Source organism: Zootoca vivipara, chromosome 17, assembly GCF_963506605.1.
Source record: "Zootoca vivipara chromosome 17, rZooViv1.1, whole genome shotgun sequence".
NCBI lineage: Eukaryota > Metazoa > Chordata > Lepidosauria > Squamata > Lacertidae > Zootoca > Zootoca vivipara.
Window position 1 is genome coordinate 30,298,329 of NC_083292.1, and position 14,690 is coordinate 30,313,018.

Consider the following 14,690-nt stretch of genomic DNA (forward strand, 5'->3'; position numbering starts at 1 on the left):
TCCCCGCTCTCCTTTAGATGCTTCCCACCTCCACGCTGTGCGTCAGGTGCCGTTTGGTTGTCTCTTTCTTCACCACCGTTTGGGGCACTGCGCAGGCGCAGTAGGGGAATAACACCCCCCCCGCGCCTCTTATCACATTCGGGCCCCCCCGGCTTTACGGATATCTTGAGGAGACTGTAGGGGGGCTCGTTGTCGTCTTCGCCATGGGAGTGAGTAAGGCCTAGATTCCTCCCGTGGGGGGGGGAGCGGGAAGGAAAGGGGGGTCAGGATTTTTGGGGGTGTGTGTGAAATGAGGGGCGCTATTCTGTGGGTGGAAAGTTTTGTGTTGGGTAGGGAGAAAAAATAAAGGGGAAATCCGGAGGAGGGGGTTGGTGTCGGGGTACCAAAGGAATAATAACGGGGGGAGAGCTGGGGGCGTTAATGGGAAGTTTGCTGCTGGAAGAAGTGGGGGAAAGGCTTAGGGATTGGTATTTGAGATGTTAAAGTAGTTCATGGAAAAATGAGGAGGGTGGGGGTTCCTTTGGGTTAACGTGACCCTACAGGCAGGTTGCTGGTGGTAGGATTAGGAGACTTTGGGAAGGGGGACGCCAAGTTTAGAGGGAGGAAAGTAAATGGGGGACACCTGTAGGGGTGTAATAAGGCAACTAAGCAGGAGAAGATAGGTTTGGAGTAATGGCGGGGGGGGGGAGGATTAAAATAGACGGTGGAAAGTGGGATAAATCCACGGTATTGGTGGTATTAAAGTAATTCGGGAGGGGCAGGAATTGGGGGGGGGCTTTGAGTTAATGACACCCTAGGATAGGCTGGGGGGTAAATCAGGGAGGGAAAGACTGGCTTGGAGAGGTGAAAGCAAGTTACAGAAACATGTATTATGCAGGGGAAGATTTAGCAGAATGGGGTGGTGGGGAGAAAAGAAAGTTTGATGTGGGCAGGAAAATGAAAAAGTAAGAGGGAAATCCAGGGTGCAGGAGAGAGGAGGAGGAGAGAGGGGGTCAATACTGGGGTGTTAGATAATGGTGATGGGATGTGAAGGCATGGGGTCAGGTTGTGGGGTTTTGATTTGGGAAGATATAAGGGGAGATAAAAAGCACTGTATTGGAAGATGATGTGAATGGGGTTAGGACTGTGGTGGATGGGTATGTTTAAGGCCACTTTCTCAACCTAGTGCCTTCCAACTGTTTTGGACTACAATTCCCATCAGACAAGCTGGCTTGACTGATAGTACTTGAGAGTCCAAAACAGAGGGGGAAGACCGGTTTGAAGTAGAGTTTAGGATTGGGGGGGGGGCAAAGATATGTCGCCTTGGTGGGTTCAATTTACATGGGGGAAGTAATGGATAATCGCAGAACTGAAAAGGTTAACTATTTAGAAGGTTAGGCTCAATTGTCCTGGGCAGAAATATTTGGGATGGAAGAAGAATAGTGGGGGTTGTCAGGCAGTTCAGCCCTATGACAACGCCCACATTCTTTTAAATCACATTTACTTTTTATTGAAGAGGTTTTTCTGTTTAAAGCAGAACAAATAGTTGTGTTTTGTTAACATACATCATTCTCCATGAAGATCTGGAGCAAATTGAAGCAGCTTTGGCATTTGTTTGCCTTGCTGATAGGAATAGTTTTTCTTTCCCTTTCTATAACTGGATGATCCTAGGTGTCTGGAACTCAGGGGCATGGTGGATTATATGTTAACCCATGAAGCATCAGTATGATTTTTAGAAATCTAAATCAGTTTTTTAGATGCCAAGTGTTGGCAGGTGTACCTTGTCATTGTGGCAGAAGCTGCAGTTATTGGAATTCTCCTAGCCTGCTTAGCCCTTAAAGGTACAAGCGCCTTCTCTCAAAATGTGTCATAGGTCAAGCTTGTCAGTCACCACTTGCCTGTTTCCCAGGGGTGCGCAAGAACTGCCTTTGGACAGCTTGACACAAACACTTCCATAAACTGGAAGGAGCCGATTTACCTTCCTTGCTGTTGATGTGCCACATATAACATTCAACAATAGCATTCACATACTTACAGTGCAAAGCTGAAGCAGGCAAAGAAAGGTTCATAAAATTATCTCCTCCAAACCAGCTAAAGAACCCCATCTTCCTATGTAACAGAGTAGCAATTGCAAGGAAAAAAAAATATTTATTGCAGGTGCATGCCTGTTCAGGCCAGGAAATACACACAATCTATCCTTTTTTATTGTTTTGGAAGTTGCTTGTGCCAGGAAGATGCAGCCACAACATTCTCCTCCCATCTGCTGGCAGTCTTCCTGCCCCACATTCTCCCTGCCCCGACTGAACTAGCTTCCCAGACAATTTCATGTGGGGGGTGGGGAGAAGGATGTCCTTGCTTGAACTTTAGCAAGGGTGGAAGGGTTGCATTGAGGTTAGGCACATGTTTTTGGCTCAGAACATCACTGACTCACCAGGCTGGCAAAACTTAACAACACTTCATAAGCAAGTGTTTCTTTTTCTCCCTTTTTAAAAAAATGACGATTGTATCCAGTGTTAGTCCTATTTAGAGTAGACCTGTTAAAATTAATGAGTATAAGGTAAGTCATGTTTGTTAACTTCAGTGGATCTATTCTGAGCTGGACTAGCACTGGACACAACTCAGTATTTCCAAGTCAGATTTGAACTGGCTTTTGGGACTGTAGGTGGAAAAATGAATGCAGGATAGAAAGCTGTTTCTCTAGGAAGCCTGGGTCCTGTCTCTTTAGCACAAGAGTAGGCTGCATGCCCTCCAGGTTTTGCTTAGCTACAACTCCCATCATCTCTGATCTCTGGCTATCCTGGCTGGGGCTGATGGAAGTTCTATTTCAAAACATCTAGAAGGCACCTCACTGGCTACCCTTGTTCTAGGATTTGATATTCTCTCAAAGCCTACATCATAACCTCCCTACACTCACCCACACCCTGGACAGGAAAAATCGTGATATGAGAGGAGAAATGTAACAAATGAAAAAACCCTTGTCTGCACCAGGAGTTCTCAAACTGCTCCACGAGCTTCATTTAGGTGGTCTGTGGAGTGTCTGGATTTGTAGTCAACAACAGAAACCACCTGTGCATTGTATTACATATTCACATTGCTTTGTAATAGTATTTTAATAGCTTTTTATATCTTGCATTTTTTTACACTTTGGATTCTGTGGAGTACAATAAAACACAATATATAAGAAATAAAAGAAGCTATTAAAAATACACTGTGTATGATTTTTAATTATATTTTTATTGCCACCAATAAAGTTGGGAACCACTGCTCTACACTGACTGACAGTGTGGCTCTAGGACAGGCATCCCCAAACTGCGGCCCTCCAGATGTTTTGGCCTATAACTCCCATGATCCCTAGCTAACAGGACCAATGGTCAGGGATGATGGGAATTGTAATCCAAAACATCTGGAGGGCCAAAGTCTGGGGATGCCTGCTCTAGGATTTCAGGCAGGGTTTTTTCCCAGCCCTGGAGAGGAGATGCTGTGGAGTGAACTTTTGTAGTCCCTGTGGGGGAAGCCACACTTAAGGCTAAATACTGAGTACAACTCGGCTGCATTTACATGTTGTGCCTTGTTCTAACATCTCAGCCCTTCTTCTTTCAGAGGAAATCAAGTAAAGGCAAGGAGAAGAAACAGAAACGACTGGAGGAGCGAGCAGCAAGGGATGCCATCTGTGCCAAGGTGGAAGCTGCAAATAAAGTGAGCTTTGTTTTCTCTTTCCCCTCTATGTGGAGACTGAGCCTGGTATAGTGGCAATAGAGCAGCAGTGCCCTCCAGATAGTTTGGACTGCAGCTACCATCATGCTTGACCATTGGTAATGCTGGCCAGGGCTGATGGGAGCTGTCCCAAACATTAGGAGTCCACCAGGTTGGGGAAGTCTGGATTCAAAGGTTAGATTTGGGTTAAAGAGACCCAGGTTCAAATCCCCTCTTGGTTGTGGAAGCTCCCTCGATGACCTGGACCCAGTTTGCTTGTTTCTGTGCAGCACCAGCCAATTAACACTGTCTGTCACTGCTGCCAAGATGTTGCTGCTGAATGTCAGAGACCACTGATTATAACTTATCCACTGTTTGTTGTTCCAAAATTTCTTGGACAGTACATGCAAATAAACAGGAAGAAGTGGTTTAAAAAAACCACAACTCCAAACACTTTCTCTCCTCCCCACTTGGAATTCATGGTGGGCAAAAATGAGAGAGAGAGAGCACTTTTCCCAAAGTGAAACCTTTAAATGTTAAAAGCCCCTGAAAAAGTATCTCTTTGTTTGACTGCACTGCAGACATCTGTCTCTTGCTATCTTTAGTATACTCTCTTTCTTTCCATAGTTGGGAGACCCCTTAGAAGCCTTTCCAGTGTTCAAGAAATATGACAGAAATGGGTGAGTAGAAGTTCTCTGCTCTTCATTTTTGAGGCTAGAGGGATTTGAACCCAGGTCTTCTTGGTCAAAGCCTTAACACTTGCTTTGAGACTGTGTGTGTGTGGAAAGCCATGAAACGCTTGCTGCTGCTCCGTCTGGTATTGCATGCTTCTTGCTCCTGGGACTCAGCTACAAAGTGGACTTCTATTTATGCATATTGAAACCTAATGGCGTCCGTTTCCTTTCTCTCTTTGCAGGTTAAATGTCTCCATTGACTGCAAACGAGTTTCCAGCTTGGACCCGACCACACTTGACTGGGCTTTTGAACTAACCAAAACAAACATGCAGACCTTGTAAGGCCCAAGGGGGCACTCAGGGGTAGTGGGCGGCAGTGGGGAGCTATTGCCAACTGTTATGGGGATAAGCAAGAGCAAGGGGGACAACTCCCTTTCTTTCCCGTCCCCCAAAAGTCGTATCTCCGCTTTTTAAAAAAAGCATTGTGCTCCAGATATTAGAGAGCTGCTGCAAGTCAGAATAGGCAATCCTGGGATAGATGGATCAAGGGCCTGACTCAGTATTCTGTGTTTCAGAGATTCCCAACAGGCTGCTGTTTTGTTAGTAAGGATGGTCAGTTTTTCACAACTTTTTCTCTAAGGGATTCGAGGAAGAAAGAGAATAGAACAGATTGCATAGCCTATCAGGCAATTGCGTTGCTAACTGTCACAGAGATCTTGCAATTGTCTTGCAAACCAGCTTCTTGCCCCCTCTGATGGCTAATAGAGTTGGGTCCGCTTTGCAGAGTTTGATAGGTAGCCATCCAGAGGTGCTGCTCAAAGCCCAGGTGGAGAAGGGGAACGGGTCCCGAACGTGCTCCGGTACCCAAGAGATTCCCTCCCTCTCCTAGGCAGCAATGCAGGCTGCTTCCTATGGTGAGTACTATGTCCAGGTGGCTGAGCTCTCCTCTAAGGAGAGGGTGTGAAGCTATTGGTTTTTATTCTCTCTTCCCATCCGCAGGTATGAGCAGAGCGAGTGGGGCTGGAAAGACCGGGAGAAACGAGATGAGATGTCAGATGACCGTGCTTGGTACCTAATCGCTCTGGATGACAGCTCCCTTCCCGTGGCTTTCTCACACTTCCGCTTTGATGTGGAGTGCGGGGATGAGGTCCTCTATTGGTATGTCTCCTGCTAGAAACGGTCATAATTATTTTCAGGATTCTTGGAGTGCCCTCAGATCAGGCATCCCCAGATGTTTTGGACTACAATTCCCATCTTCCCCAACACTGGTCCAGTTAGCTAGGGATCATGGGAGTTGTAGGCCAAAACATCTGGAGGGCCGAAGTTTGGGGGTGCCTGCCTCAGATTCTGCACTTGGGGAGGACCAGGTGGATCATTGCAGAGTGGAAGGATGCACACAAGTCAAACCTGCTACAAAATTTTGCAGGGTACAGGAAGGGGGATGTGGGAAGTGGAAGCTTATTGATATCCTGTATCAGCCCAGCTATATAATTGGGGACAGGAAGTTTCCTTTATTGTGTAAACCACTGCTCTTTCGATAACTAACACACAAAATGTAAGAATGGATTTAGACACTAGGAGGGAATATATTGTTATTACTGCTTCCTTGCTCACATTAGTGAGATCAGCACAGTACCATCCCTTGCAGCTTAAACTTGGAAGCTAAGACAAGATTGATTTAACTTCTTGAAACAATAATCCAGAATGCTTTAAGGAGGACTGTATTTCCCCTGGAATTACCTACCCCTTTGCCCCCCCCCTTAAAATAACAATCACACACACATTTTGTGAAGAAATAAATGTAGTAATTAGTTACATAATCTAGGTTTCAAATCATCAGTTACAGTAGCAAAATCATCAGCAAAACTACCACCTGAGTTACAAAAGTACAAAATGTAAGTTCAAAAATGGTGAGTTCAGAGTGCAGAGTTCAGACATGTATGTGTGGCCAGCTTGGAAGCATAATGGAGAAAGAGGAGTCTGCCCCAAGCAGAAAGGAAGTATGAAGTATTACAGCTTCCTGTCAAAGGCAGACAAAGGAAGAAATCTCAGAGTTCTCTGTAGCAAATTTTACAGGAAAGCCCTGTGAGCTTCAGCCCCTTCATGTTCCCATCTGGCAAAGCACAAATTGTTGGGTTGACTACAGTAATGTCCTACACAATAATGTCCTACACAAAAAAAGTTCAAGTGTGGAGTGCTCTTGTTCAGTGTGCAGGCCAGCCATGCCCTCTTTCAGGTTGTTCCTTTCCATTCTGCACCCACCCATCCAACATTCCAATGTTCCTTGCCTACTTGATCCTCATTCAGGAATAAATTCAGGGGATTTATTCATTTTAGTCTCTTAAGTTTTTGTCCCTAAAGACTCCTAAAAAAGCCTTGGGTTTCCCTGAGGATGCTGATAACTCCAAGCTTGATATATACCATCCTTCTCCATGCTGCTTCCCTTCAGATGTTGTTGGACTACATCACCCTACGTCACTTGTCACACTGGTTGGGCCTAGTGAAAGTGGTATTAAAAAATGCCTGGCGGTCACCTGGTTGCGGAAGACCATGTGATGCATTCAGTTCCCAGCATCTTCCAGCTTCAAGGATCAGGTAGCAGGTGACGGGAGACACCTTTCTCTGCCTTGGACAGCTTCTTCCAATCAGAGTAGGCAGTACTGGGGTAGAACCCCTACTCTGGGGTAGCCTTGCCTGGTATAAGACAGTTTCCTATGTTCTGAACAGAAGCACATAAAGAAGTCCTGCTGAATCAAGTCAGTGGCCCATCTAGTCCAGCATCCTGTTCTCACAGTGGCCAACTGGATACCTATGGGAAGCCCACAAGCAGGACTCCAGTGCAAGAGCACCTTTCTGCCCTGTGGTTTCCAGAAACTGGTATTCAGAAAGACATTGCCTCCAACTATGGAGCATGGCCTTCAAAGCTTTATCTTCCATGAAAATCCACACAGATTTGTTGTTTGACTTATGTGTGTAAACTGCTGTGTTTATTCCAGGTGCAAAATCTGAAGGGCTATGTTCTTGCAGCTGCTAAGCTGGTGGAAGGGAAGGGGCGAACACAACATTACAAATCAGTGCCTATATAGTTCTATTTTCCTTTTCCTTTGAGAGTTTGAAAGCCATTTGCATCCATTATGTCATCTGAAGCTGTGGGGAAAGACCGAATGGGGTTGGGGGGTGGAATTTTGCAGCTCAGGGCAGCAATGTTTGTGGGAGGATTTCAAGGCCTGGGTGTTCTTTAATAGCATGTTGAAGCTCACCCTTTCCTCAACTCCTCAGCTACGAAGTGCAGCTGGAAAGCAAAGTGAGAAGGAAAGGTCTCGGCAAATTTCTCATACAGATCCTACAGCTCGTGGCAAACAGGTAAGTGCTCTATTTTTTGCCTTTCTCTGAATTACAATTCTCTCTAGCTCTCTGAGGCTGCAGTCCTAAACATGCCCACTGGGAGTCACTAATCTCTCCCCATTTTAAAAAAAACCCTAACAAACCCTGAATACCTGATACCAAGGATTGGCATATAATGGCCTGGGTTCGTGCAAGCATGCAGGTTTGCAGACATAAGCTTGCTGCTGCTTTGCTTTTCCCTGCTCTTTTTTACTGCCATTCCAAGGTTTGGCTTAGTGTGTTATCTGAACTGGGACTCAAGCTTAGCGAGAGGAGAGAGCTTAACCTTGAGCTGTTGCCAGGGTTTGTGCTCAAAACAACTGGGGAGAAGAAAAGCAGCTGTGAGCACTGCTTAGGGAGCCTGCACAATTCCTGGTAAGCCACGGTTTGAACATGCTGTGCTGTTGTATGAACCAGGCCAGTGTGAATTCAGATGGTTCTGTTTTTAACCTCTTAACCATATCCAACTAAATTCTACCCAGCTGAAATTCATGATCCTAAATTACTCCTGTTTATTAACTTCAGTGGGTCTACTCTGTGTAGAACTAGCATTGTATACAACCCTCTGCATGTTCTGTGTATCAAATTAGGCATTTTTATTTTGCTTGCATTAAAATAAAATGAAAAACACACTGCAAAGAATTTAGCATGGACCAGAACTGGAGCCTTCTGAAGACCTTGGGTGAAGAGAGAAATTCCTGACCAGCACCCTTCCCTAAATCTTCAGCAATCCCTTCTGACACCTTTTTGAGCTTCCTTTGGTAGTTGTAAAGACTAGCGTTGGGATAGGGAAACCTATGGCCCTCCAAATGTTGCTGGACTCCAGCTCCCATCAGCCCCATCAGAGATTATGGGAGTTGGAGTTCAACAACATCTGCAGGACCACAGATTTCCCATCCCTAGGCGACAATATTGCTTTAATATAATCATCGACATCATCTGATTTGCACATAACAGGTGTGTGAGAGCGCAAGATAATTGCTCCCAGATGAACATGCAGCCATAAACTGCTAGCTTGCTGTGCTCTTTGAAAACGTCTGGATTTTAAAACCTAAGGTTGTATCCAGCGAAGTCCTACTGTGAGTAGGCACACTGAAATTAGTAAACCAAAGTTGATCAAGTCCATTCTTTTGAATGAGCCCTACTCAGAGTAAACCATCATTGGGAACAGTCATTAGACTATGCTCTCTGTTTTAGTTAGTGCAGTATTAGCTCTGCTAAAACTTGGCCGTTCTCTGGAGGATCCAATTCTATACCAAATGCTCTTTCAAACTTTGGGTTAAGAGAAGATGGCCATCCCCAAATATACAGGCATGTGTGTGTATTTATTTAATAATTTCAATTTTTACATGGGATTGGAACTAATTTAAATTAGACTACTGTGAAAGTGCAAGGAGCTCTGTTCTGCTTTTTTCTTTCTTTCTTGTGACCTCATACCAAGCTGACCTTGTCTTCTCCCTGGCTCTTAGTACACAGATGAAGAAAGTCATGTTAACAGTATTTAAACACAATCATGGGGCCTACCAGTTCTTCAGAGAAGCTTTACAGTAAGACTTCATTTACTACTTTTTCACTCACCTGAATTAGAGACCAGAAGAAGATGGGTTTGGGGAGATGCCCCTCTCCTACACCTCAGTGAGTCAGAGCTGATGCCCCACCTAGTTGGTTATTTGACTCTCTTCAGCATGTGGTCCTTCAGATGTTCCTGGACTCATCATCCCTGACCTCTGGCCATGCTGGTTCGGGTTGATGGGAGTTGGAGTCCAGCAAAATGTAGGGGGCCAGCAGTTCCCTGTCCCTTTCTGAGCAAAGGGCACAGAGCCATTTTCAGAACAATATTCTTCATGGTTAACCTTCTGGGAGACCACATGCCAGAGGTGGGTGGGGCCAAAGCAAAGTGGGTGTGCCCATATATATCCGAACATGCACACACCTAGTCCTTCCCTTCCCAGCTACAATCTCCAGAAAGATCATCCATTTTTTCCTGCTTCCTTTCCCCCTCCAACAATGGAAAGAAAGCTCCCACTGGTGCCAGTAGAAGGCTCCCCACCCCCTGTCTAATCGCTGGGTGGAGATGGGGCCAGGAGAGGAGGCCTTGCAGGTCCGAGGTTCCCCACACCTTTCTTAGGCCAAGGGCAGCAGGCACTGTTCAACAATAGCACAAGCTACCAAATAACTACAGCTTCCCACAAGATATTGTGATGGCCTGCACCAACTTGGAAACCTTTGAAACGGGATTAGAGCAATTCATGGAATAAGAGCAATTCATGGAATATAAGGCTGTTAGTCACAGTCTTCCCTCCACTGTCGGAGGCAGTATGTCTATGAAAATCTTCTGTTGGGGACTGCAAGTGGGGAGAGTTGCTGTTGTTCTCTGATCCTGACCACAGGCTCCCCTTTGGGACATCTGCTTGGCTACTGTGGCCTTTGGTCTGGTCAGCAGGGCTTTCCTCACATGTTTTCTTCTGATGCTGCCCTGTTTCTACAAGTAGACTCTTCATGCAATCAGTTGCTTGTGGAGACCACACCAACGGGCCAGGCCAGCTCCAGTTGCACAGCTGTGCAGCAACTGATGTGGCTACATTTTAAGCATTGATGCAAATGCCACCTGACACTTTTCTCTATCTCCTCCTCCTTCACCACCACCACTTCTACCCCTGCAGGTTTGAAATCGATGATACCTCACCCAGCATGTCTGGCTGCTGCGGGGATGACTGCTCTTACGAGATCCTCAGCCGGAGAACAAAATTTGGCGAGAGCCAGCATGCTCACCTGGGTGGTCACTGCGGAGGCTGCTGCCATTGAGGTTGTCCTTCACTCCTGACAAAGAACCTGGCTCTCTCCACACAACCCTGCCTTTCTCTTTGGTTTCCATTGCCTGATCCTGCCCCCCACCTCCCCACTTCCTCCATTTCTTGGTACACCCCCAAGCCAGGACAAACAAGACTCCTTTATTGCATCCTGAATCCCAGGATGGAAGATCTTCCTCCGTATGGGAGGCTCTGGGAACCAAAGTCATGCCTAAGTCTCAGACCTAATGCTAGATCTTGCATACTTACAATCTTGATCCGAAGGCATGAATCTGGGCAGCAGGGTTTGCTTGCTTGCTTGTTAAGCTTACACTGCTGCAGTGAAGAAATAGTTAATTCCCCATGTGAATGGTGGGGATAGCTCTCTCCCTCCAAGCTGAAGAGGTGCAGGGAGTGAGTTTTACAGAATCCTTATTGGAGTAGCACATCTAGAAACGTGACCTTTCCTCACCTGCATTGATCTGTGCCTCTCCTTTCTTCAGTCATTACATTGGACTGCTGTTTTGCCACAAAACTGCAACGTGTATCAAATTGGATGTGGTCCCCCACATGGGTTACCTGGGGAAATCTTGCCTGACTCCATCCTGTTGCTTGGATTTCTCCTGGGTTTATGTTGCAGCCACCTGTTGTTGTTGTTTGATTGGGGAGGGGAGGAGAAAAGATTTGTACAGGTTTTAGAATCATACCCTCATTAATGTTCTGCATTGATCATGCCTGGAGCACTTCCCCTTTGTTTATACGTTGGGGGTGGGGTGGGGAAATATTGATGCAGATGTACTGCTTGTGCAGTTTGCTGCTGTCAAGTTCCATTTGGCTGTGTCCTTAGAGGACCTTAGAAGCCAAATCGAGCTATCAGTGACATACACAGGAGACTTTCTGCACACAGACACACCACCTGGAGAAAACTTGCAAGAGTTTGAAGCAATGATATCTGAACTGGCTATTCCTGTGTCCAAAAGGCTGAGTTGAAGGAAGTGTGCAAGAGGAAAAAAAATTCAAATGCTATTAACATTTTTGGTTGTTTGGAGCCCTTTACCCTTTTGAGTCTTTGGGAAACAGGCAGCTCTGGCATTTCTGAATCCTGTGTTTCGGGGTGAGTAACCTGTGGCCCTCCAGCTACTATTGGTTTCCAGCTCCCATCATCCCCAGCCAGCATGGGCAGTGGTTGGGGAGGATGGGAATGGAGCCCAAACACCATCTTTAAAACTATAGGTTCCCCACCCCTGCTCTATATTATGAAGCAAGGATGTTCTGGTTTGGGTTTTTCTTTAAAGATATTCTTGAATGCCTTGGCTTTGCATTGATGCTTCATCACCAGAAGAGACAGCCTTTGCCTTCAGTTAATTATCTTGAGTTACCAGCTTTTTAACACAGTGTAGTGTCATTTCCCCATCTTTATGACTTGTTGTGCAGAAATGACATCTTACTCCCTTCTTGCCTCAGTGAGGTGTGTTGGTATGTACAAGCTTCATTGAGAATTGACCAGCCACGTCCTCCTGCTGCAACTGTCAATCACTGGCCCGGCCCTGCTCTTCCCACCAGGCTTCCTTAGCGATCTAGGCTGCAACATAGCAGTTTTGGGAGGAGAGTGGCTGTTGGTTGCCAGGCAACCACCAGTAGCTTTCGTGCATCCCAAGTTCTGTCTTGTTGCATGTTCCACCAGGCCCTGCTGACAACTGCCTGGGCTGTATTTCCCAGTGTTGGTCCTCCTCTGCTGTAGCAATGCTGGTGGTGCAAGTGATCCATCCCATAACTCCCCTTTGCCCAAAATGGAGCCTCTCGCACCAGCCGCACAACCTCAGGACCTCGCCTCTGTCTCAGGGTGTGCCTCTTTGCCTTTTTCTGGTTCCCTCTGAAGGGATGCAAAATGGGTGCTCCTACTCTTGAGCCTTTAAATGCCTGAACTCGGGGTGGCCAATGTGAGTGCCCCTCCCCCAGATGTTGCTGGACTCCACCTCCCATCAGCCACAGCCAGCATGACCTACAATCAGGGAGTATAATTCAGCAACATCTGGAGAACACCATGCTGGCTTTCCCTAGCCCCAAGCCTATTTTTTAAAGAATTAAAAATTGCCCTGCTACTTGAATTGCATCTTACCAAATGGAGAGATTGCCAGTGGTTTTTCCTCTCTTGGAGATTGGATCGGAACCCCACAAGTTCATACTTAGATTTTTGTAGAAATGCGTTGTCTACAGCCAAGGAATGAGTTGCATGCAGGCTTTTGTGTGTGCGTGTGGATCATTCAGGCTGCAGAATCATTCAGGGCTGGAGCAGCCATGGCCACCGTTGTGAGCATCTGGGGATCAGATTTTCCAAGATTGATCTGTAGGCGGGGTGCAAGTGGATCTCACCACTGTGTCTTCTCTTCTCACTCTGGCTGCAGAATTGACAGGGACAAGAGTGCCTGCATGGTGAGACAAACGGGCAAGCTGCAAGTCTCAGACTGTTTCTTAGTTTGCACCCCTTCCCCCTTGAGAAACTCGCTTTGCTTTCAGTTGTCAGCACTGGGGAAAGGTTCATGGACCAGTGATAACTTGAGAGCATTGCAGTCAGTCTAACAGGCATCTCCCAACCCTTTGCTTGAAGTGATGGAGACTCAGCCAGGAGGCCTCTGCATGAGCTTGGTGCCCCTTCTGCAACCTCTCAATTTATTAAGGGGCAGTTACAGCTACAGAATAGGCAGCAATGTGTCACAGACGCTATGGCAAGGATGAGGAGCATGTGGCCCTCTGGATTTGTTTGGACTCCAACTCCCAACAGCCCCACGCATGCATGGTCACTGGTGGGAGTTGTAGTCCAGTAACACATGGAGGACCTCGGGTCCTGCTGTGCAGCGGTTTTGGGGTGTGGCACTGCCACTTCTCACCTCCCAGGAAATGTGTGCCTTCTAGATACAAAGTGATGAAAAAGTGAAGTTGTGGTAGGGGGTCCAAATGCCACCTATGGGGGAGGATAGACCACTCAGGCAGGCTGGGTGCCCTAACTGAAGGGGCACTCGCTTTGCTGGGGGTAGCACACAATTTTAAGCACTTGCTGCTTCCAGAACACTTAGCTCCCCTGCATGGGTTTGGCATGTCTTTCTCCCATGTGGCAGTAAGAGGCTCTTTAATGCACTCTCCTGTTTGTGCAGGAACATGCCGCCCTGGCCTAGGGCAACAAGAGACGCAGAACTCAGTCTTTAATCTGCTCCATTGTGAGCAGGACCAAGGCAAAGAGAGCTATTTCGCTCCCCTCTCTTGGATGGGGCATCTGTTCATCTTAGCACTGTTCCCCCCGAAAGTTTGCGGAGTCAACTTCACTCCTTGGCATGACCATGTCATCCTGGTCTCACTTATAATAGCCTATAGCAGGGTGTAGAAACAAATGGGCCCCATTTAACACAAAACAACCCCTTTTTTGTTTTAAAAACAACCATGTTCTTAGGATACGCCCCCCCTGTTGCTTTTTTATTTAATTATTAACAAGGGGAAAGTTGCTATCGCGTTCATTTTTGTTTTGTTTGATATGCTAGGGACAGTCTCCGAAGCTTCTAGCTCTTTTGGACTTTTTGAACAGTAGATAAGCTAAAGAGCCCTCTGGATATTACCTCCCCATAGCAAAAATCCATTGATAATTGCATTTTGCTATATTAACCTTTTGTTTTTGTTACCTTATACGTGGATCTCTTTCTGTATTCCAAAGTATCAAGAAAAGGTGGTTGGGTTGAGTGTGGCTAACTCTCACTTGTATTTTTATTTAACCCCCCCCCCCCAAAAAAAATCTGGCATGCTTTGTAATATTAAGTTGTAAACTCTGCACTGTATACTTCTATGTATCTAGTGTCCTTTTTGCCCTCTTTATTTTGTGTTTTTTTGGGGGGGGGTTGTCCCCCCCCCAAAGTTTTTAGAATAATTTTCTATGGTAATTACATTTCTTGGCAAATATTTCCACCAGAATCAAAGGGAACAAGCTGACTTTTTAATTTTTGTATTTGTTTTATTCATATGTTTGAAAATAAACATTTTCTTCAGTCTCTAGCCGTGTGTGTTTCTCAAATGTCTCAAGTGTGCAAATCCTGGGGTGTTTGGAAGCAACCTGATCCTTCCCCCTACACTTTTTAAATAAGCGCTCATTAGTTCAACCATCTGAGCAGTTTCCATCCTTTCCCAA

At 46.1% G+C, this 14,690-nt stretch overlaps 1 protein-coding gene across 1 annotated transcript; it reads left to right on the forward strand.

Annotated features, from left to right (window-relative positions):
- On the forward strand, nt 1–14,557 carry NAA40 (N-alpha-acetyltransferase 40, NatD catalytic subunit). Its single transcript, XM_035098929.2, has 8 exons — nt 1–209; nt 3,580–3,675; nt 4,300–4,352; nt 4,589–4,684; nt 5,346–5,504; nt 7,626–7,709; nt 9,200–9,277; nt 10,394–14,557. The coding sequence occupies exons 1-8, from the start codon at nt 204–206 to the stop codon at nt 10,533–10,535; spliced, it is 714 nt and encodes a 237-aa protein (XP_034954820.2). The 5' UTR covers nt 1–203; the 3' UTR covers nt 10,536–14,557.
- The last annotated feature ends 133 nt before the right edge of the window (nt 14,558–14,690 follow it).

Bases quoted from the DNA above. Each gene is read 5' to 3' on its own strand.
- NAA40 (XM_035098929.2), top strand. The intron at 3,676-4,299 runs GTGAGCTTTGTT...TTCTTTCCATAG, and splicing joins AGGTGGAAGCTGCAAATAAA to TTGGGAGACCCCTTAGAAGC. The intron at 5,505-7,625 runs GTATGTCTCCTG...TCAACTCCTCAG, and splicing joins GGGGATGAGGTCCTCTATTG to CTACGAAGTGCAGCTGGAAA.